We start from the raw sequence: 21381 nt of genomic DNA on the forward strand, positions 1-21381 counted from the left end.
CCTCCTCCGCCACCGCCTCCTCCTCCTCCGGCCCCAGCGGCGGCGGCGAGGCGGCCGCGACACAGCGGGCAGCGGAGGCCCGGGCCCTGCAGGCAGCGCTGGAAGCAGGCGAGGCACAGCGAGTGGCGGCAGGGCGGCGTCACCGCCTCCGCCAGCGCCTGGCGGCACGCCGGGCATTCCGCCGCCGCCTCCTCTTCCTCCGCCGCCGCCTCCTCCTCGGTCTTCTCCGCCGTCCCGGGTCGCCCCCCGGGTCGCCGCCGCCCTCGCCCCACCGCGGCCCGGCCGCCGGGGCCCGCCGCCGCCGCCGCCATCTTCTCACACTTGGAGGGGACGCGGCCCCGCCCGCCCGGGTTCGTCTCCATATTCATGAGGCGGGGGGCCACGCCCCCCTCGGTGAATATTCATGAGGGGAGGTGATATAAGGAGGGGGAGGGCGCCGCGTTCTGTCAGTGCCCGCGGGGCGCGTGGGGAGCTGGAGGCGTGCGGCCCGCGGCTCCCCTCAGGACGCTTTCCCCTCACGCTGCCCCAGCGATGAAAGCACCGCACGCAATCCCTCTTCTTTAACAGCCCTTTTCTATCCCGGCTTTCTGTTACTTGCAGCTTACATCCCCTGATTATTCTCCCCTCAGACTCCTCAGCACACCAACAGACCAAACCCTCCTGAGCTCCCCTTTGCGTCTCCAGCTGCCCACAGACACCCAGGGGCTCCGCAGAGCAGGTGATAAGCTCTGTGCTGCACTAACAGGCAGAGCACAGAGCCTAGTTCCACACAAACCATCTAGCTTAGCCTTTTCTGGGTAATATTCACTCATATTTTAGTATTTTATATATTAACACTTTGCTCAGCGTGCAGTTTGCGAACCCAAATCCCAGCCTGAGGTGGCTTTCCTGTCAGCCTGGCCGGACGGGCTGAGGATCGAGGGGACCTGCACCCAAACTGCTGGGCTCCCTCAGCCCAGGCGAATAAATTGGGCTAAAAACCCCACAAAGCAGCCCCACAGTGCCGAGCAGAGCCTGGCTCCTTCAGGAGGCTGCGAGGACCGTGCTGCCGTACACCCGCCGCCGTCAGGGTTCGAAGGCTTAGCCATGCAGGGCCGATTATTTCCATTAATTACAGTTACCAAACATTCCCTGGAGGCTCAATACGAGGAACAGTCATTTCTGAAGGAAAGCCCCAAGGGGTTATCAGGTTCCTGGGACGTGTTTTGTGGCATCTCTCCTTTCCCGTTTCCTCCTCCTCCGGGCACGATTTGCAGAGGGATGCTTTTCCAGGAGGGAAAGGTTGAGGAGAGAAGCGGCGGCGTCCTCCGGAGGCATGCGCTTTCTTCAGGAATGAGGGGAATGAACGCAAACCTCCCTGGCATGCTGGTTATGGAAGACACATGCTCTGTGGAGGTTTGGACCCGTGTTGTCTCACGCACCGGCATTGCCCAAGAGGGGAGCAGGACTGATGGAAAATGGGGCCGGCCAGGTCCCCAAGGGGTTGTTCACTCATCCCCTTTCCCTGCAGCGGGATCAGCTCAGCCTGAGTCACTCCCGAGCAATGCTTGTTCATCCTGTTCTTTAAAACCTCCAGTGCTGGCAACCCACCTCCCCCTGGGGCGGCTGCCGGAGCCTATCCCTGTCACCAGAAAGGTTTTTTTTTGTATATATATATTTTTTAATTTTCCATTGTCAGGCATAAATCTCCCGTAATTCAATGTTCCTGCTGGCCACGTAAATCCACACCCCTCCCTCCTGCCTCGGGCGAGTAACGGAGGAGTCCAGACTGGCAGCTACCCTGAATTTACTGCTCCCTGAATTAAGGGGATCAGGTCCCAGGGCAGGGGGGATGCCTTGCACCCCTGGCTTTCCCTCCCATCCCTCTCCTTCCCTGTGCCAGGAGCCTGAGGGGGGAAACGGGATACGTCCCAAGGGGATTGTTAGAAAGGTCCTCGGCACAGTTCTGGCCTGGAGCGACTGGCTCCATCCCGTCCCCGGGCATGGTTCTGGGGTTACTGAGGCCACAGATAATTTCCAAATACTTGGATATGGCCATGAGCGAGGCCACATTTGGCTTGTGAGGTCAGACCCTGGCTTGTTTGGATGTTAAATATCAGGTGCACAGCTCTGTCCTCTCCATAAATCACGGGTGCAAGGAGGCTCGGGCAAGTCAGCGCTCCGGTGTTTGGGTTATTCATCTGACAGAGGGTCCGTCCAGCAATAACATCCCAAGGTTTTCAAAGGAAGATTCATCAGTTCTAAGATCCTGGGAGATGAGTTAGCAGGGAAAGAAGAGGGGGATAAACCACCCCTGAAGTCTCCATTTCCCTGAAACCTCCCCTGCTGTGAGCTTGCCCTTTCCCACCCCGGCTGGGGGGGGGCTGAGGATGGGGTGTTACAAGGTGCATAGTTTAGTTTAAAGCCATTCCCCCTTGTCCTGTCACAATCTGTTTGAGCAAAGAGTCGATCTCCATCTTTTATACAAGCCCCCTTTAAGTAATGAAAAGCTGCAATGAGGTCTCACTGGAGCCTTCTCCTCTCCAGGCTGAACACCCCCAGCTCTCTCAGCCTTTCTCCATAGGAGAGGTGCTCCAGCCCTCTGATCATCTTCGTGGCCCTCCTCTGGACCCACTCCAACATCCCCACATCCTTCTTGTGCTGGGGGCCCCAGACCTGGACACAGTTCTCCAGGTGGGGCCTCGGGAGGGCAGAGCAGAGGGGCACAATCCCCTCCCTCCCCTGCTGCCACCCCTCTGGTGATGCAGCCCAGGACGCAGTTGCCCTTCTGGGCTGCAGGCACCCACTGCTGGCTCGTGTCGAGCTTTTCATCCACCAGAACCCCCAAATCCCTCTCTGCAGGGCTGCTCTCAGTGAGTTCCTCTCCCAGTCTGTGCTCGTGTCTGGGATTGCCCCGGCCCAGGTGCAGCGCCTTGCACTTGGCCTTGTTGAACCTCATGAGGTTCACGTGGGCTCAATTCTCCAGCCTGTCCAGGTCCCTTTGGATGGCGTCCCTTCCTTCTGTGATATCAACCACACCACTCAGCTCGGTGCCATCTGCAGACTCGATGAGGGTGCCCTCAATGCCATCATCTATGTCATTGATGAAGATATTGAAAAGCACCGGTCCCAGGACAGACCCCTGAGGGACACCGCTCGTCACCGGCCTCCACCTGGACATAGAGCCATTGACCACCACTCTCTGGATGTGGCCATCGAGCCAATTCCTTATCTACCAGATAGCCCACCCTTCAAATCCTTTCTCTCCAATTTGGAGACCGGGATGTCATGTGAGACTGTGTCGAAAGCCTTGCAGAAGTCCAAGCAGGTGACATTGGTCGGTCTTCCCTTGCCAACTGATTGAGTCACTCCATCGTAGAAGGCCACCAGATCGGTCAGGCATGATTTGCCCGTGGTGAAGCCGTGCTGGCTGTCTCGGATCACCTCTTTGTCCTGCCTGTGCCTCGACATTGCCTCCAGGAGGATCCATTCCAGGATCTTCCAGGCACAGAGGTGAGGCTCATGGGTCTGTAGCTCCCCGGCTCCTCCTTTCTACCCTTTTCAAAAACGGGAGTGATGTTTCCCTTCCAGTCACAAGGGACTTTCCCTGACTGCCCGGACTTTCAAATATGACATATGACAATGCTCACCAGCTCACAACACTCATCATTTTTTGGGGGGCATCCTCCCGGAGAGCTTTTTCTTGCGGGGCTGTGTACTGAGCGGGAGAGACACGTTCAGCCTCATCTCAAAGATGACTGTGCTCAGCGCCCTGGGAGCGTGACTTGGCCCCGCGTGCATCTGCTTTCAGGGGCTTGAATCAGCTAGATTTTGCTTTTTTTTTGGATTTTTAAGCAAGTCTTGGTTTCAGCATCCCCCTCCCAAGGAACTCGGTGCTTCTGTTGGTGAAGGAGCAGAAGATTTCTGTGAGCTCCCATCGTGGGCTCCCTGCAGCTCCCTGAGGAGCCCCGTGCCCAGCCGGGCCAGCGGTCACAGTGGTGCCCCTGGATTGTCTGCGTGCAGGGGAGGGGAATCGGAGAAAATCAGAGCCTTGGTGCTGGTTGCCATGGAAATCTCTTGTGTTTCTCTTCTGCTTCTTTTCACCTATTTACCGTGGCACTAAAACTATTTGTCTTTTCAGCGTTAATTCAAGTCCCTCCCTGGTGAAGGCCCTCTGCTCACCTGACCGCTGGAGAGAGCGCGGCTGCAGAGCTGGAGGTGAAGCCTGGCACCGCTTCAAAGACCCAAGAGGAGCCACAAAACACCACAACGAAGCTCATTGCCGGGGAACGACAGAGTCTTGGTGGCCTTGTAAAGCCAAACGACGACACGAAGGAGGCGTTGGGTTGGTGCTGGGACTGGACTTCGTCCAGAAGACGTCTCTGCTCGACGCAGCCAGACAAGGTGCGTTCCTCCCACGGGAGTAACCCCTCGTGGAGCACCTGTCCTGGAAGGAGAAGACATGGGAAGAGCGACGCTTCCCCCCTGAGCCGCCCTGCAGAGCCTTAGCTCTCCACAGGGACAGCAGGTGGGGTTTGGAAGGGGCTCTCTCCCAGCTTTTCTCCTGCACATCCAACTCGACCTCGACGGGACTTGGTTTCTGAGCTTCCTGCTTGTCTTCCCACCGCAACGCTGTGACTGGGACGTGCGGAGCTCAGGGCTGGCCTGCAGAGGGTATCCTAAGCCCGTGCAAAGCTCCCGCCGTGCCTCCCGCCGCCCCAAGCCAAAACCTCTGCCTTGCCCAGCCTGCCAAGCACCGGTTCTTTGCTTCTCACCTCTTCTGGGGCTCCTCTTCCCCCGGGGTCTCCTCCTCGCATCTCTCACCCCTTCCCCACCTTCTCTTGGTCGCTGGTTTCCATCCCTGGAGGGAAACCTCTGCTCTGACTCACCGTGCTGTCTGTCAGCAGGACACCCGGACAGCTTGCTGGGGGTTGGTTTTGTGCCTGCCAACACACTGAGATGACCCCAAATTACCGGCTTTCCCATTCCAGGTCTCGCGGCCGCATGGGTAAATTCTCTTTCTGAGTCTCATCGGTCAGTGGCTGCCTCAAACCCTCGAAGGTGCGGATCTGGAGCTCCTAAAATTCCTCCAGCACTCCGATTCCTGCTCAGACTGCCTCTGCCTGCGGCATTTGTGGCTGTTTGCACGGGAAACAAATGTTCCCAAGCACTGGACTCCCCGTGCTCTCGCAGGGTTTGGCTGGACCCTTTGTATATCTGCAAAGCCCCCGGGAACACAATTAGCGTTCAAGGAGCTGTAACAAACAGCCTTACATCCAGCGCCCTGGGCTGCAGGTATCCCTCTCGCATGGGATCGCTGTCGGGTGATGAACGCAAAGGCTGCTCCTCCTTTTCCCCAGAAAGGGAAGGAGGAGAGGAAGGACGATGTCCTCTGCCGGCTGCCGGGCTCGAGGGGCTGCGGTGTTTCAAGGCAGAGCGAGCATTCGCCAGTTACTGAGTGCCTGAGGTAGAAGCCAACCCTCTCCGCTTGGTGGACACGCAGGGATGGGGCAGGGAGGAGCGGTGCAAGAGCTGTGTGAGGAGCTCGCCCCGAGCAAGGACAGCTCACCAGCAGCCGGGACAAGAGGTGGCAGCACAAAACCAGGTCAAGGCTCAGCCCGAAGGGACCTTGGCAGCGCTCCTCTCCCCACTCAGCCGGGAGCTGGAGAGCCAGCGGTGGGCGCAGCTCCTGGAGATTTGCACAGGAAGGATGGATTTACTCTGCACGGGACAGGTTGTGTCCCCCAGCGACTGGATGCAGATGTCCAGAAAGGACAAAAGAGTTGGGTTGGAAGGGATCTTAGAGGTCATCTATTTCCAACCCCCCCAGCCCAGGCTGCCCCCAGCCCCATCCAGCCTGGCCTTGGGCACTGCCAGGGCTGGGGCACCCCCAGCTCCTCTGGGCAGCCTGGTCCAGGGCCTCAGCGCCCTCCGAGGGAAGAATTTCTTCCCACTACCTCCCCTAAGTGTCCCCCCTTTTGGTTTAGCCCCCCCTTGTCCTATCTCTATATTTTCTCAGGCGATGCTGGCATGGATTTGCTCAGGGTCTCGTGCAACACCCCATGTGAAAACCCAGCCGAATCCACGCGTGGAGGAGACTTTTCCCTGCTGGAGCTGCAGTGAGGCCGACGGTCAGGATTTGTGCCCGGGCTCCACGTGACGAGCAGCCCCCACGGCCAGGCAGCGACACGGTTTAGCTCCTCCATCCCCGCGGCCGGGCTCTCTCCTGCTTTTTGGCAGCCGAATTTCTTCGGGCCGGGCTGTGACGCTCCAAGTCCCGCAGGTTTCCAGCCCCGCCGGCTGATGCTGCCAGCCCTCGCCTTCCTCCTGGCCCACGGGGCCGGGCTGCAAACTTCCAGGGAAAAGGAGGGAGAGCAGCCAGATCCCGCAGCCCGCAGCCCGGCCAGCTCACGATCCTGCCACGAGGCTCGCGAGGCGGGGGTTGTTTGTTGGAGCCCGCGCTGTTTGTTCAGTAGTTTGTAGGAGAAGCTCGGTTTTCATCTGGGGAGAAAGAAAAAAAAACTAAAAAAAATCATCTCGTCTTCCTGCTTGCCCAGAAAACACGAAGTGAATTTGACCTAAAGGCTCGGGAACCAGAAGGCAAATAAAAAAGGACCCAGGTCTGATGATTTGCAAGCCAATCCCGTGTTTTTTGGAGCCTGATCCACACTCGCAGATGGATTGGTGTTGGCAGTATCAACCTGCCAGCCAGATTCCGTCACAGATTAAGATAAAGAGCCTGGCTTTTGCCAAGGGGTGAATGTATTCCTTATTAGATGCAACAGAGACGTAACGCAGCACCTTGCCCCTGACAAGACCGGCCTTTATTTCCTGGGTCTGCACTTAGGGCGCGGCTGAACCTGACCATAAATTCCGGCCAGGATCGACAGTCCTGCATTCAGCAGCTGCTCTCGCAGTGCAGACACAAAATACTTCCATTGACTCGAGCTTCGTGTCCCCATTTTTCCCAGCGCTTTCAGACCCATGCTACAAGCGTGCTTTTCACGTCTGCCCTGGGCGAGGAGGTACCCGCGGTGCTGGGGGCTGGAAGGAGCCCGCTGCTCGCCCCAAACCCTTTAGTCTCGTTAATGAAGCCGGGGAAGAAAATTGAGGAGGTTTGCTAGCAAAATTTGCTGGGAGTTGGAAATGAGGAGATGCTGGGATGGGACACTCGGGAAATCCGAGCGGCCAGGGCAAACCTGCACCACGCAGAGGCACCGAGACGCTGGCGGGGATGGAAAGATGGTGAGAAAATTGGGGTGCCCCGAGCACTGCGTGGGACATCTGTGTCCCAGAAGGGGACCTCCTCATCCCAGGTGGGGAAATCCTCATCCCAAATGGATGGTCCCAAAGAAGGACATCCATGTCCCAGATGGGGGCATCCCTGTCCAAGATGGGGACGTCCCTATCCAAGAGGGGGCCATCCTCATCCAAAATGGGGCCATCCTCATCCTAAATGGGGCCATCCTCATCCTAAATGGGGACATCCTCATCCTAGATGAGGGCATCCTTGTCCCAGATGGGGACATCCCCATCCCAGACGCACAACGCCTCCGCAAGGGTTCCAAAGCCACCCCCGGAGGGGAGGAGGGCAGCGCGGATGGGTTTCGGGGGGCTCTGCCACCACCGCTGCGCTCTTCGAGGATCACAAATATTCCTGAACCCAGGTGGGGCGAGGACCCGTCCGCCTCGGCTTGCTGTGCTTCCACGGGTGCTGCCTTCTTCCAGAAAGGTGCGGCCAGCCCACGGGGGTGAAGAAATGCAACTCAACTTCTCACACGCAGCAGCTTGAGCAGAAAGCAATGAAGCCGAGGATTTAAAGAGTTATTAAAACAGATTTCTTATGACAAAGATTTCCCGTTCTCATAGCCGGCTCTGGGGGTGGTGTTTGGTTCCTAGAGATGGACAGAAAGAAGAGAGAGATGGGGAGAAAAGCTTTCGTTGCCAAAATTCCCCTTGGCCATTTCCTCTCCGTGGCTGGGGTGACCGGGATTTAGGGATTGGGGTCACTGTGGAGCTGCTGGCGCTGGGTGCCGGTCTCCGGTGGGTTGGTGCTGGGCACAAAGACCTCGCCTTCTGGAAAACCTGAACCTGAGCATGAGTTAATGAAGGAAAATAAATAATAACGTGGCTGATCGGGGACCAAAGGGAAGGGGAGCCCCTCCTTGGCCAGTGGCACGAGGAAGAGGAGAGAGACCCCAGGGGAAAAAAAAAGCTGTAGTAAGAGAAATTGGGTAAAACCAGGCAAAATGCAGTCTTGGGGGGTGTAAGGAGGCTTCAAGAACCCACCCCTGTGATAGTCCAGGACCCACCCCTGTGATGGTCCAGAACCCACCCCTGTGCTGGTCCAGTCTCCGCGATGGGAGTAGCGGCACCCCTGAGACAAAGGAGAGCACCCGCATCACTGGGAAGGGAACTGGGCTTTACTGGGAAGGGAACTGGGCTTTACTGGGAAGGGCATGGAGCCATGGTGTGGCTGCTCGCCCTCCCTGCTTGCCCCAGTGGCCGAGCGGAGCCCCAGGAGGGGAGGCTGGGGCCCCCATTTCTGCTGGGACCCGCAGTGGGGTGGAAGGAGCAGGGTGGGCTCAGCCCCAGCGTGGGGCTCGGGTCCATGTGTGATGAGTGTGGGGGGGGCTTTGTGTCTCCTGGGTGCCCCCCTGGGGGGCAAGGGGGAGATGATGGGGCGCAGGTGGTCCCAGGGGTGTTGAGCCCAGCTCCTGGAGCACCCCAGGGCAGGATCCGACCCCCGGCCTGGGCAGTGGGCGCAGGGGTTAAAGCGTGTGGCTCTGCAGCCCCCCTGCCGCCGAGGAATTTCCTAAAACACCCCCCTCCAAAGAAAAAAAAAAGGGAAAATTATGATAATAAAAATAAAAAATTAAAAAACAATCCAAAACCCCCCCCCGGCGGCCCCCCCCCCCCCCCCCCCCCCCCCCCCCCCTCCCCAACCTCCGCCTTTAATACCAACAAACAAACTCCTCGCTCTCCTAAAGGAGGCGCCTTTGATCGGAGAGAGGCGAACCCCGCCGGGCACCGGCACCGCCGCACCCCCGGGCACCGGCACCGGGACACCCCCGGGCATCGGGACACCGGCACCGGGACATCGGCACCGGGACACCCCCGGGCATCGGGACACCGGCACCGGGACACGCAGGGACACCGGCACCGGGACAACCCCGAGCACCGGGACACCGCCGAGCACCGGGACAGCAGCAGCAGCCCCGAGCACCGGCACCGGGACCCCGTCCCCCCCCCTCGCTCCCCTCCTCCTGCACTCCACCCCCAGCCCCGAGCCACCGCCGCGCAGCGCCCCGGGAGCAGCACCGGGACATCGGGCACCGGCACCGGAGCACCCCCGGGTACCGGCACCGAGACACCCCCGGTACCGGCACCGAGACACCCCCGGGAACCGGGACCGAGACACCCCCGGGAACCGGGACCGGAGTTTCCCCGAGCACCGGGACCGAGGCACCGCCGGTACCGGCACCGAAGCCCCCCCCTCCCCCCGGGCTCAGACCGCCGGGCTGCGATGCTTCCCGGTGCGGGCCCCCTCGCCTTCCTCCTCCGGTGCCTGCTGCTCCTCTTCGCCTCCGAGAGCCGAGCCCGGGCTCGTAAGTAGCCCCTGCTCCCCTCCCTCTTGCGTGGCCCCCTCGGTGTCCCTCCGTGCCTCAGTTTCCCCATCACCGCCCCCCAAGAAAGGAGCAGGGGGGCTTCGAGGGCAGGGCTTGGGGACACGGGGCTGGGGGCTGGGTGTCACGCAGGACAGGGGGCTCATTTGCAGCCCTGAGTGGGTCCCGTCCCACCCCGCTGCTTCTCACCTCCGAGAGTGATGGAGGAACGAGCATTTCTGGGGAAATGACCCCCCCCCCAGAGCAAAGCTGGGGGCTTTTCTCCTTGCCCAGCGCTTGCCCTCTCTCCTGCTTCTGCTCTCAGCGACGATTTGGGATGGGGAAGGGAAGGGAGGCTCAGCACGAGATGTCTTGAAGGACTCACCCAGGCTTTTGAGCAGCCTGGAGGGTGCTGGAGGTGCTGGGCACCCCTGCAGCATCCCAAAGCCACCCAAGAACTGGGCAGCGAGCAGGACCCGTCGTGACCCTACATTTCTTCTCCCTTTCAATCTACCCAAATCCCAGGAGAGTCCACGGCGCTGGTGGCTGCGGTAGGGTGATTTATGGCTTGCCCGGTGCCAGCGTTGCGTTAGGCTCTCGGCAAAGAATCGCCCTCCTGGGGCACGGACCCAAAATGTGGGCGCTGGGTTCCTCATTTTGGAGGTGAGGTGAGCCGGGGGGAAAGGAGGTCGATGGATCGGGATGCGAGTGAGGGGTATGGATGCAGGGGAACGGGGTAAAACACAGCAAGGTTTCCATCCTCTGCTCCCCAGGGCTGTGTGGAGCCCCAGAGGGCAAAATCCGAGTGAGTTCAGGTCCTTTCCCTTCCCTGCTCTTATCAAAAGCTGCTGAGCTCGGTCCATGGCATCTTTTTTTTTGCATGATGGGTCTGGTTCCTTGCTCCACCAGGGCCGCGTCAGCCGTGGTACCCACGTTAGGAGGAGGATGGGGACGTTCCCCGGAGGTGACAAAAATGCTGGTGAGCTCTTTGCTCTTCGGAGATGGTAGCAGAGCCCCCAGACTGGGCACACATCCCAAGATCCGCGAGCGGAACCACCTGGGCACAGTCCTTGGTCCCAGGGGGATCCAGGTGTGTTTGAGGACGGACCCAGCCTGGGGGGAAGCGCTGGGGGCTCCGTGGCAATGGTGACAATGGTGACAAAGAACCGGGGCTGAGGGATGGAGACAGGGTCTGCTCACCTCCGCCGCTCGCTGCCTCCCATTTCGCTCGAGGCCAAGCACTCGGGACAAACGAAGGCAAGAATAAATTAGTTACAAGCAGGCTCATCCGCCAAGAGACCTACAGTGTCTTGGCTAAAAATAGGTGAGAAAGCAGCAAGGCTTGGGCTTCAAGGCAAGTCAGAAAAGAAGAATTTGCCCATAGAAACAGGCTATTTTAGGGGATTTACACTCTCGGCTGAAAAAATATTGGAGGCACAGGTTACTGGGCTGAAAGTGCTGCAGCCCGTCGGCTGTGAGTAATTCAGCGGCAATAGTTTAACGCAACGATGTTTTGGCTGGAGGCATTTAAACACCAGCATCTCTGGAGAGCGCAGGGCAGTGCTTTTCCCCAGGAGCTTGGAAGTTGCTCTTTTCATTTTGTTTATCCCGTGGCTTCTGGAGAAAAAGGGGCTCTGCCTGCCCTGCTTTTAAACGTCGCACCGGGTTTGGATCCAGCACGATGAGGGATGGAGTGTTCCAGGATGGGAGGAAACGGGACGGAAGGCAAAAATCCTGCTGGTGGCCACGGTAAGGGAGAGGGGAGGGCTGCACGCCCTGAGCTGGGCATCCAGGTGTCCCTCCTGGGGAGGAGCAGAGGGAAAAGGGGCCTCATCCACTGCTCCTGGAGCCCATGGGGATGCTCTGGGTGTGGGGCTTCCCTTGGCTCCTCTGCCCTGGCTCTGGGCAGCTCGGTGATAATTCATGAGGCTGCATTTGCAGAGCTGCAGGGATTTCTGGGCTCCCAAAGCCCTGAGAAGAGATGTCCAGCCCAGGGCTGAGTAAGGCAAACGTGTGGGAAGCGATCTGGACGCGAGTGGAGATGTTAGGATGCAACATGTCAAGAGGCTGATGTGTTTTAACCGGTCCCTTCGCAGCTAAGTTGTGTTCTAAGCCCTTCATAAATACCGGGCTGTCACGGGAGCGCCTGGACTTTCTGTACCAGACAGTGCTTTTTTTTTTTTTTTTCCTTTTTTTTTTTTTTCCTTTATTTATGGCTGCTCTTAAAACTTGCACTCAGCTTTGCACAAACTGCTCGCCTGGCGTGGCAGGTGCCTGACATCCAAAATGCTGGGGCCAGGAGCCCGTCTGAGACGTGCCCTGCGTGGGGCAGGGCTCTGGGGAACAACGGGGGCCACGGGGAGGGGGAAATCCTGTGCCAGGGTTGGGGAGAGAGGCACAGAAGGCACAGGGAGAAGCAAGGTGTCGTGTCTTTGCTGGAACCTGCGGCATTTTTTGGTAGCATCCTTGCTGGGAAAGCTGGGATCCAGAGGGAAACTCCCCCCTGGGGAAACTGAGGCATGGGGCTTGGGTGGTGAGCAGAGTGGAGTGGGTTTACTCTTGTTTTCTGTGCTTTTGGGTCTTGTGGGTGTTTTTCCCCCCTTTCTAGACACGGTTCAGGCTTTACACTGGGATCCCACGCTGGGGATAGGTGCATGAGGGTGAACGGTTCCCTGAGGATGTCCAAGCCAGGGTGTAAAAGCTGCTTTTATCCCTCCATGCCCCGTTGGAATGCACATCACAGGTCCAGAAACCCCAGTCTGGGAGCAGGGGGTGTGAGGACAAGGTCTTGCACGGGCACAAGTAAATGCACAAACACGTGCATGGCTCCACCGAGCATCAGTCCTCGTATCCCGAGGGGAGTGAAGTGAGCACAGCTGAGCAAAGAGAGGTTTGGCACCTGAACACAGGGTTTTGGTAGCGATCACACGTGCGGATTTAATAGCTCGCTTTGGTTCCTGCTAACAGACTGCAGTTGGGCTCAGCACCAGTGCATCTCACCTGCGTTAGCCCCTGGTTCAGCTGTGGCCAAAGTGTTCAGGCAGCGGGATGAGAAACCCACGGGGACGTCCTCGTCCTCGCAGCCTGCTGCTGATGGGGACGCAGTGAACTGGCTCGAACGGCTGTGCCAGCATGTTGGGGAGCTTTAGGGGACAGCTCTCATGGATATGTGGGCCACGGGGACTTGTCTGCATCGGGGATCTGTCTCAAAGAGGCATCAGGGCAGTTTTGGTGGTGTGAGGGAGACGGTGGCGGTCACCAAAGGCAGTGCAGGATGGGGCTCTCCATGCCGTTGGGTTTATCACCTCAGACTGGTGTCTCTAGATGGTCTCGTGAAGATGCAGCTCCAGTGGGCTCAGACAGCATCTCAGAGCCTCCACAACAGCCTAATGTGGTGCTTGAATCTCCTGACAGCCAGGAAATGTCCCTCAATGTCTGTCCTAAACCTCCCAGGCTTTGCCCCAGGCCGACTGCTTCTTTCTGTCCCTGCCATGGCCAGAGATCTTTGCGACAGCCCTCTCTTGCCTCACCCTGTCATACTTTCCATCTCATATCGCACTCTGTCCTTGCTGCCCAGGATGCAATTAATGATAATTAATGATAACTGAAGGTAATTAATGATAATTAGGGTAAACCAGGCCCTGGGCACAGCCTCAAGCATTGCCCGGGGGCGTCGGGCTCCTGCTCCTGGCACGCTCCCCAGCATGGTGTTGGCAGTGCCTATGTGGGCTCTGCCAAATGCGTGGGCACTGTTTGGGGACAGCCTGTGCCAGATCAGTTCCAGACGTGATCGAGGTTGGGCCACTGGCCCCAGATCCCACCTGGGGCATTCGGCGGGTTTAACCAGATGCTCCTCACCCAGGACAGGGCTGGAGCCACCTCAGAAAGTGGCTGGTGGCCAGGGAGGCCTACCGCCCATAATGGTGCTCCGAAGGGCACAGTCCCATTTTTGGGGCTCGTGTATTTGGTCAGCAAGCGGTTGGATGGGGCCTGTTTGTGGATGTTTTCACAATGGGGAGCTCAGTCCTTCCCAGATACGCTCCCTGATGCCGTGGGGCCTCCTCCAGGTGTGGGGTTTCCAGGTTTAGGACATCACGGCCTGGTTGTGTCTTGGAGGTGGATGGAGGAGGATGGCTTCACCTGGATTCTCGCTCCTGCATCCATGAACATGTTCCATGGCCCAAGAGTCCTCCCTGGAAAACGAGAAGCAATGAGAGAAGCCTCACCTGGAGTACTGTGTCCAGTTCTGGGCTCCCCGGCACAAAAAAAGACAGGGATCTCCTGGAAAGAGTCCAGCGGAGGGCCACAAAGATGATACGGGGCCTGGAGCATCTTCCCTGTGAGGAAAGGCTGAGAGACCTGGGTCTGTTCAGCCTGGAGAAAAGAAGACTGAGAGGGGATCTTAGCAATGTTTACAAATATCTTAAGTGTGGGAGACAGAGGGATTTGGCCAACCTCTTTTCAGTGGTTTGTGGGGACAGGACAAGGGGCAATGGCCACAAAATGGAGCCCAGGAAGTTCCTCACCAACATGCAAAAGAACTTCTTCACAGGGAGGGTGACGGAGCACTGGGACAGGCTGCCCAGGGAGGTTGTGGAGTCTCCTTCTCTGGAGATATTCAAGGCCCGTCTGGACGCCTACCTGGGCAGCCTGCTCTGGGAAACCTGCTTTGGCTGGGGGCTTGGACCCGATGATCTCTTGAGGTCCCTTCCAACCCCTACAATTCTGGGATTCTGGGTTTCTGTGAAGTAAAGCAGCATGATGGTTGTGAGCATGCTGTTGCTGAAGACGCAGTAAGTGAGGAGGCTGAAGGGCACGGGAGCGACACGCTGCCACAAATGGCTTTTCCCTCCGAGTGAATTGGGACGATATCCAAGCTTTGACCTCTGAAAATGAAATTATTAGCCTGGCATGGGAAAAAATGATCCAGAGCCTCCAGCTTTTAAGCCTCCTCCTTCCATCCACCCCAGCTTGCTTTTAACCAAACACGTGCGCGCCTCTTGCCAAATAGGTGGCATAGTGCTGCTGAGATGCGGACAAGAGTCTGCTGCTGCCCAGTGCTGCCAGTCAGCTTTAATTTTACCAGCGGGCCCTTTGCAGACATGAATCAGGCTGCTTTCGAGGGCTGGACCCAAACCAGGGCTCCACTTGTGAAAGGCAAGTGATTAAATGTTTGAACGGGGCAGCCAACTGGCATGGGAGCCTGTGAGCCGAGTGGGGCCGTGTCACATGAAGGCAACTTGATTTCTTCACCCTCAGCATAATTCACGAAGATGCTGCAAGCAGGGAAAAATGAAGTCATTTTCTCACCCTTTTGCAAAGTGACGATTTATTTATTTATTTAAATATGTATATTTTTTTATCTCCCTAGTATTTGCAGTTTCCAGCCATGCACTCCGCATTTTTGCATGCTTTGCTGTAAGCCGGTGCGTGGCCAGGAATACGGGTTTGCTGACTTGTCAGAGGTTTGGAGCAGGCTAAGAGGACTATGTAGAGACGTGAGAGGTGAAAGGAGAGTGCCCCAGCCTGTCCCTCTGATGGCATCCACCTGAAAATCATTGCAGATCTCCACTTCTCCAAACACACTGCCGGCCCCACCGCACTGAGCTTGGGCCAGGCGGTCTGGACACCTGGTGGCCACCTGCTTGGAAGGTGCAACCTGGAGAAACTCATGCTTGAACCCATCAACTCAATGAGGAGCTCGGAGCTGCTGGCAGACCCCTAGGGTTGCCCTTCCCAGCGGCTGCAGATGACCTGCTCGTGGTAGAGCATCGCTCGGCTTCATCCTGAGGATGCTCAGGAGCTTCAGGAGGGACGGCAGCCCACTGAAACGTGTTTGGATGAGGTTTACCTGGTCGGTGGGAGAAATGCTGGCGTTAAGGACGTGACATCTCCAGTTTCGGCAGCAGGAGCTGGGCACCGTGCCTCGGCAAACAGCTGTCTCCCCTCTGCCCTCTCCCCCAGGGCGCCGTAAGGTTTTAAAGGCCCGTAAATACTTCAGGGAGCGTAAACATCTCAGCTGCCTTCCAGCAACGTAATCACCCCAACTACCTCAAATCCCCTCGATGACATAACCTTTTAAATCACCTTCAGTTTTTAGTGGGGCTGTAAGCACTTAAACCACTAATAACACACGGACAGGCGTGTGCTTATTCACCAAAGAGCCTAGGCAGTGTATCGTTCCAGCTGTTTGGGGCTTGGGGACACAGCACGGGGACAGCCACCAGGCTGTGGTGGAGTTATAGGGTCCAGGATTGTGTAGGTCTGACCTACATGGGGCTGGAGCTCGGCCCTGTAGGGCCAGGTGATGTTTTTTTTGGTGCTGACATTAAGGATGCCTGAACTGGGCTTTCTGGCCAAAGCCCTGGGTTGTTGGTGGTGATTATGGACCCACTCATCCTCAGGACTTGAGGAAGAGCTGGTGTGCAGCTTGGATCTGGGGAGGATTTGCTAGGGGTCTGCTGAGATCTAGGGAGAGGGGGGATCTCCAAAGAGTGTCTTATTCCCCCATGCTGCTGGGCACCATCTTGTCTCCCCCACTGTGCCACGGTCAGACCCATCCTGGGCCAAATCCTTTCTGGGATGGATGCCTCCAGTTCAGAAGCTGGAATCTGATTCTTCTCGTGGTGATAGCACCAGAGAGGAATGGATAAATACACGGTTTTGTGCTCTGTGGGCTAAAAGTTTGACTTGGTCAGCCTATCGTTTTTTCCCTTCCCCTTCCCCCTTTTCCCCTTTTCCCTTTTCCCCCTTTTCCTTCCTTTTCCGTTTCCCTTTTGTTAATAGTGAAACTGCTCTAAACTCAGGCTCTCCTCTCTCCCCAACCACTCAGAACCCTTCTGGTCTTCCTGGAGGAAATCCAGTCCCACGGTGTCACCCCAAGGACACCTCTCCATCTCCAGATGAGCATGTTTTATGCTCCAAATGTTTTATACTCCAAATTAAATGTTTCAGAGGGACGACTCTAATTTCTGCAAAGGCAGTCCAGCTGGCACAGCAAAGCTGCCCTTGGGTCAGACGGTCCCATCCTAAAGAAACACGTTGTGGCAAGAAGATGGATTTTGGGGGGTGTCTCCAGGTCTGGGCTGCTGGATGGGATGCGACCATCAGCTTCTTGTGGGTGATGGCATGCAGCTACCCATCCGTCCCTGCTCTGCTCATCACTGAGGGAGGAGAGCTGTCCTGGGGGCTGTCCCTTTCTCTCAAGCAGCTTCTCCCCGTTGACTTTCAGGGCCGGATATGTTCTGTGACTTCAGCGGCAAGAAGTACAGCCCAGGAGAGAGCTGGCACCCCTACCTGGAGCCCCAGGGACTGATGTACTGCATCCGCTGCAGCTGCTCCGAGGTACGTCCTGGGCAGGGTGCCGCAAGAGATGAACAGGGTGCCACCACGTCAGGGCATTACAGGCTGGGTCTGGGGTCTAATTTGACCACAGAAGCCCCTTCCAGTCCCATGGGGGCATTTGATTAATATTTGTACTTTGGATAAAGCCCCACATGCCCCCGTAGAGGTTGGGTTGACCTCATGAGGGAGTTGTCCCAGCAGCGTGGATGGGCTGTGGGTGGAGGTGGCTCCGGGCTCTGATGGGACCATGGGTGATCTTTGATGATGAGAGATGAGACCGTGAGCTGGCTGGCACTGGGGTCTGAGCCGGGGATGGAGACATCCTTGTTCCAGGAGATTTACACCAGCACAATCTGTTGATAGTGGGGCCATCATGCAAAATCCTCCTCCTCTGCTGAGCCCTATAGAAAAAGGCCAAGGAAGGGGCAACTTTGGGAAGCTCTTTCTTTCCTTGTGGGGTGAACACGTAGGTGAAAAAAAACACATTTTTGTCTCTCCTCAGAATGGGAACACCAGGTGCTATCGGATCCAGTGCCCGGCTCTGCAGTGCGCCAGCCCCGTCACGGACCCCCAGCAGTGCTGCCCGCGGTGCCTGGGTAGGGGAATGTCCCTTGGGAAGGGGATTGACGGGAGCCAGGGGGGAATTGTTTCACGTTTAGCAGATCCCACCCCAGAGCTGGCACAGCCAGGGCTGCGGGTTCCCAGCGCTTGTAGGGACAAGAAACACAGGGGACAAGAAACAGGGGACAAGAAAACCCTTTAGGGGGGTGGGTTACTCCTTGGGGTCACCACGCCAGTGCTGGGCTAGGGACACACAACCTCCTTGTCCCCTCCTGGATTTTTATGCCAAGGAAGCAGGCGGACCTCTAAAAGCTGGGAAACTGAGGCACGGCTTGGGGCTTGCTCACAGTCATGCAGGACATGCCTCGACTGCCATCAGGGAGCAGCACAGTGGTGCTGGGGCTGGCCTTGCTCAGGAGGTCAGGCAGCAGTGACCACTGCCCTCATCGCTCTTGTCCCCCCCCCAGCACATCACTTTGATGTGAAAGGACCCTTTAACAGACCGCTTTGTGCAGCTCCCCCCAGCCTGAGAAGCCTTGCAGGGACAAAATGTCAGTTCACAGCTCAGTGACAAACCAGAAGCCGGCACGTTAACCGGATCATTTGCCCGCAAAATGTGTTGGATGCAGAAAAAAATGAACAATTCTGAAGATTTTGCACAAAATTCTTGTGTTTTTCCCTCCCTTACTTGGACTGACCACCATCACCAGTCAGAGCCAGAACTAAAGGGCTTCTCCCTTGCGTAATTAAATCCCACTAAACATGAACGACACTTGCCTGGGTTTTACTTTCATGATGAGCTCAGTGTGATCAGGGCAGCCGCATTCCCCAAAAGCTTTTGGGGCGTGTAAAAGGTCCTCGTCCTTTGGGGCTGGTCTGGGGGTTACCTGATGAGTATCCGTGCTGGCAGGGGCTGGCTCTCACCCCGCTGCTCTCTCATCCTCCCTTCCAGAGCCAAACTCCCCCTCTGGCCTCCGGGCGCCTGCCAAGTCCTGCCAGTACAATGGGACGACGTACCAGCAAGGCGAGATGTTCACCACCAGTGAGCTCTTCCCCAGTCGCCAGCCCAACCAGTGTGTGCAGTGCAGCTGCTCCGTAAGCCTCCGGGGAGCCCACGGGAGGTGGGGAGGGGGCTTGGGGTCTTCTCCTGCACTCCTGCAATGTCCTGCTAGGTTAAAAACCTCCGCCGTGCTGGAGCAGACTGGGGAAAGCAGCCGGAACGTCTGGTCACATCACTTAATTTGCTGGAAATCGCATGGTTGGGTTCTGGGCTGACACAGCCGGGGCTCCTTGGGGTGGGCAGGGGGCAAAGCCTTGTCGCAGGGGATGGAGACTGGTCTCTGCAGCATCCAGCTGTCCCACCTGCCCCACTGGGACATCTTAAGGCAAAAAAAGGACAGCTGGAAGCCTTCCTCCACCTGCACAAAGCCGATGAGTTTGTAGCGAGGGGGATCTGGGAGAGCTCAGCCCGCCTGCAAGGTGACGTGGACGTGAGGGGCCAGCTCTTGGGCTTCAGAAGCTCTTGGGATCTTGAGCCTGGCGTGGAGCTGGTGGGGCTGAGCTGAGCTCCAGAAGTGACTTGGTGGCTCCCAGCCACTGCTGGGTGCTGGACATCCCAGCAGTCAGGGCAGGCTCCTGGTGATCTTCGTCCCACATGTTCAGATTTAATTGGAAGCTGAACCCAGGGCTCGAAAAACATTTTCAGGAGGCATCTGCCTTTCACCCTGCACTGCAGTGACTGTTGCTTTTCTGTCGTCAGTGCTGCTCCCAATTGGCTTATGTGCTCTGTCCTTCCTGAGGTCTGGAGGCCATCCTGTCACTGTGGTGGTGGCTGGGATGCTGCGTGGTCCTCAGCATCAACCGACTGCCTCTCTGCTACCTGTTACCAGCCCTGCAGGGATGTTCCTCCCCCCTGAGCCCCCGGCAATGTCCTGAGATGAGGCTTGGCTCTGCTCTGCCCAGCCCTCTCCCGCGGGCTGGAATCCTGCAAGAAACCTGTCGAAAAACAACAAGCATCACTCGGGGGGCAGGAAGCAGCCTGGCCAGAGGTGACGGTGAAGGCGTGAGGAGCGTGGGCTGCGCGAGCTGGGGGCTGAGTGTTGGGAGATGGCTGGAGGAGTTCTTCCTCCTCGAGAGGCGGTGAGGAAGGGCGTTAGAAAGTGCTGGACTTGGACGCTGCCATAAAAAAGAGGGTGGCACAGACGTGGCTTTCACTGGCTCTTGTGCAGAGCCTGATGGTTCCAGGCTCCACTGGTCCGTGCTGTGCTTACAGCAAAGAATTAGCCTGAGCTCGGCCAAGGAAAAAAAGAGCAGTGAAAGAACCCAAACCATCTATTTTTTCCATGCCAGGAGCATGCACATGGTGGTTACCATCAGCTGATGCTTGCTTCTACTGGCAGTGTCCGCGATACCTGGCTCACCTGGTCTGAGCCCTTGGTGTCTGCGTGAGCCTGGGAGCAAGGTGCTGGGAGTTAGGTGGCAAGAGCAAGAGCTTACACTCGGAAATTATCAGAGAATCATGGAATATCCCGAGCTGAACCCACAAGGATCATCGAGTCCAACTCCTACAGCTTTTATGCAGCTTCTGAGGCTGGTTCCTCACTTACTGACCCCAACTGGATGCCAGATCACCTTCTGATGGGGACAAACGCCATGGAAGGAGCCCCCAAATGCAACCGTGAGTGCCCACCTGGCCCTGCTTCCAACCCCACCATCACCAGGACCTGCTCGTCCCGCTTGGAGGCACTGGGTCTCGCTCAGCCTCTGTTTATTAGGATAAAGCCTTGGATACAAAGGGGAAAATAAAAGGCTGACTGTGAGCCTTGCAGCAGTGGGGTCTTGCCGGGCTGTGTCTGATGTTGTCAGCTGTTAGAACAGCTGCGGGAACAGCTGGGCTGAACGCCTTTGAAAACCGTCCTGAGACCAGGGCCTCCAGCCTAAATCCTGCTTTTTATGACATGATCTCTCCCGCCCAGGGCAGGTCTTCGCCGTGGCCCGCTGGTCAGAAGGAGAAAGGAGAACGTGGCTCCCTGGCCAAGCCCTGCTCCCTGCAGGTCTGGCCCACGTGCAGGTCCCTGAAGGGTTTTGTTGGCAGAGACCTCCATGAGATCCACCAGACTTCTGCTTCCTCTTCGTGTCCTCTGCATGGTGGCTGGGCTTTGTGTTGGCAGAAGACGCTGCTGTGATTTATTTTTTAAGGCCATCCTTGGTTGACCTCTTGCTTTCCATTGAGCGAGAGCTTGGTGGCACCCTGGAGAAAATTCCTGGGCGGAGAAGATGGCCTTGCTGCTGGGGTCTGCTTCTGGACTGCTCAACCTCCCCGTCAACCCTTCTGCAAAGCAGCAGAACCTCAGCCCTGCAGCCAAAGTTTGCAGATCCACTGACCCAAGTGGGACTGGGGTGCCCTGAGGTCAAGACTGGCCTTGGCCCCTGGTTTTCAGCTGGTACCACTACAGCAAATGCTTTCCAACGCAACCACCAAGCCAGTAGAAGAAAGTCTGCACCTGAACGTCCATCCACAGCTCTTGGCCAAGTGCCTTTGTGCTTGCTTCTGGTGTTATTGAATCGCCCTACGCAGGGCAGAGCTGTGGGGTGACCCTAGCTCTGGGTTCAGCATCGCGATTCCCCTCTCCCCCTACCTCCTGCCGGTCCTCGTCCTGGGATCTGTTAGGGAACAGGTTCTTGTGCCGCTCTGAGTTGGTGTCCCGGAGTGTTTGCAGATCTGTGGTGGCTGTTTCAGATCTGGTGGCGCTAACGAAGCCTGAGGACAAGGCGCTACCTACCCCGCGTTGGGGTAGGATGTTGGGTGAAGAGCGCGGCAGGGCAGCTTTTCAGCCTTTGGTCGCTAGGTGATTAGTGATATTGAGGATATTTGGTCATTAGGTGATTAGTG

General features: G+C 57.4%; 2 protein-coding genes across 7 annotated transcripts in view; one reads left to right on the forward strand and one right to left on the reverse strand.

The window, feature by feature from the left end:
- Window positions 1-4808, reverse strand: part of RNF169 (ring finger protein 169) — a 22564-nt gene extending 17756 nt beyond the window's left edge. The window contains exon 1 of one of the 2 annotated variants that reach the window (XM_035343878.1): window positions 4804-4808. Coding sequence is in view for 1 of the 2 variants with exons in the window: in XM_035343887.1 (XP_035199778.1) it covers window positions 14-368 (355 nt within the window). In the remaining variant the exon portion in view is untranslated. Of the gene's footprint in view, window positions 1-13; window positions 391-4803 lie in introns of those variants that run through there. The other variant, XM_035343887.1, reaches the window with a different exon arrangement.
- A 4278-nt stretch (window positions 4809-9086) lies between these two features.
- CHRDL2 (chordin like 2) overlaps window positions 9087-21381 on the forward strand; it is a 25656-nt gene continuing 13361 nt past the window's right edge. For 2 of the 5 annotated variants that reach the window (XM_035343925.1, XM_035343931.1), the window contains exons 1-4: window positions 9092-9587; window positions 16816-16928; window positions 17431-17524; window positions 18442-18584. In XM_035343925.1, coding sequence (XP_035199816.1) covers window positions 9506-9587; window positions 16816-16928; window positions 17431-17524; window positions 18442-18584 — 432 coding nt within the window. In that variant the 5' untranslated portion in view covers window positions 9092-9505. Of the gene's footprint in view, window positions 9588-11150; window positions 11334-16815; window positions 16929-17430; window positions 17525-18441; window positions 18585-21381 lie in introns of those variants that run through there. The other 3 variants (XM_035343898.1, XM_035343915.1, XM_035343908.1) reach the window with 3 other exon arrangements.

This window comes from Oxyura jamaicensis, chromosome 1 (assembly GCF_011077185.1).
Source record: "Oxyura jamaicensis isolate SHBP4307 breed ruddy duck chromosome 1, BPBGC_Ojam_1.0, whole genome shotgun sequence".
Taxonomy (NCBI): Eukaryota; Metazoa; Chordata; class Aves; order Anseriformes; family Anatidae; genus Oxyura; species Oxyura jamaicensis.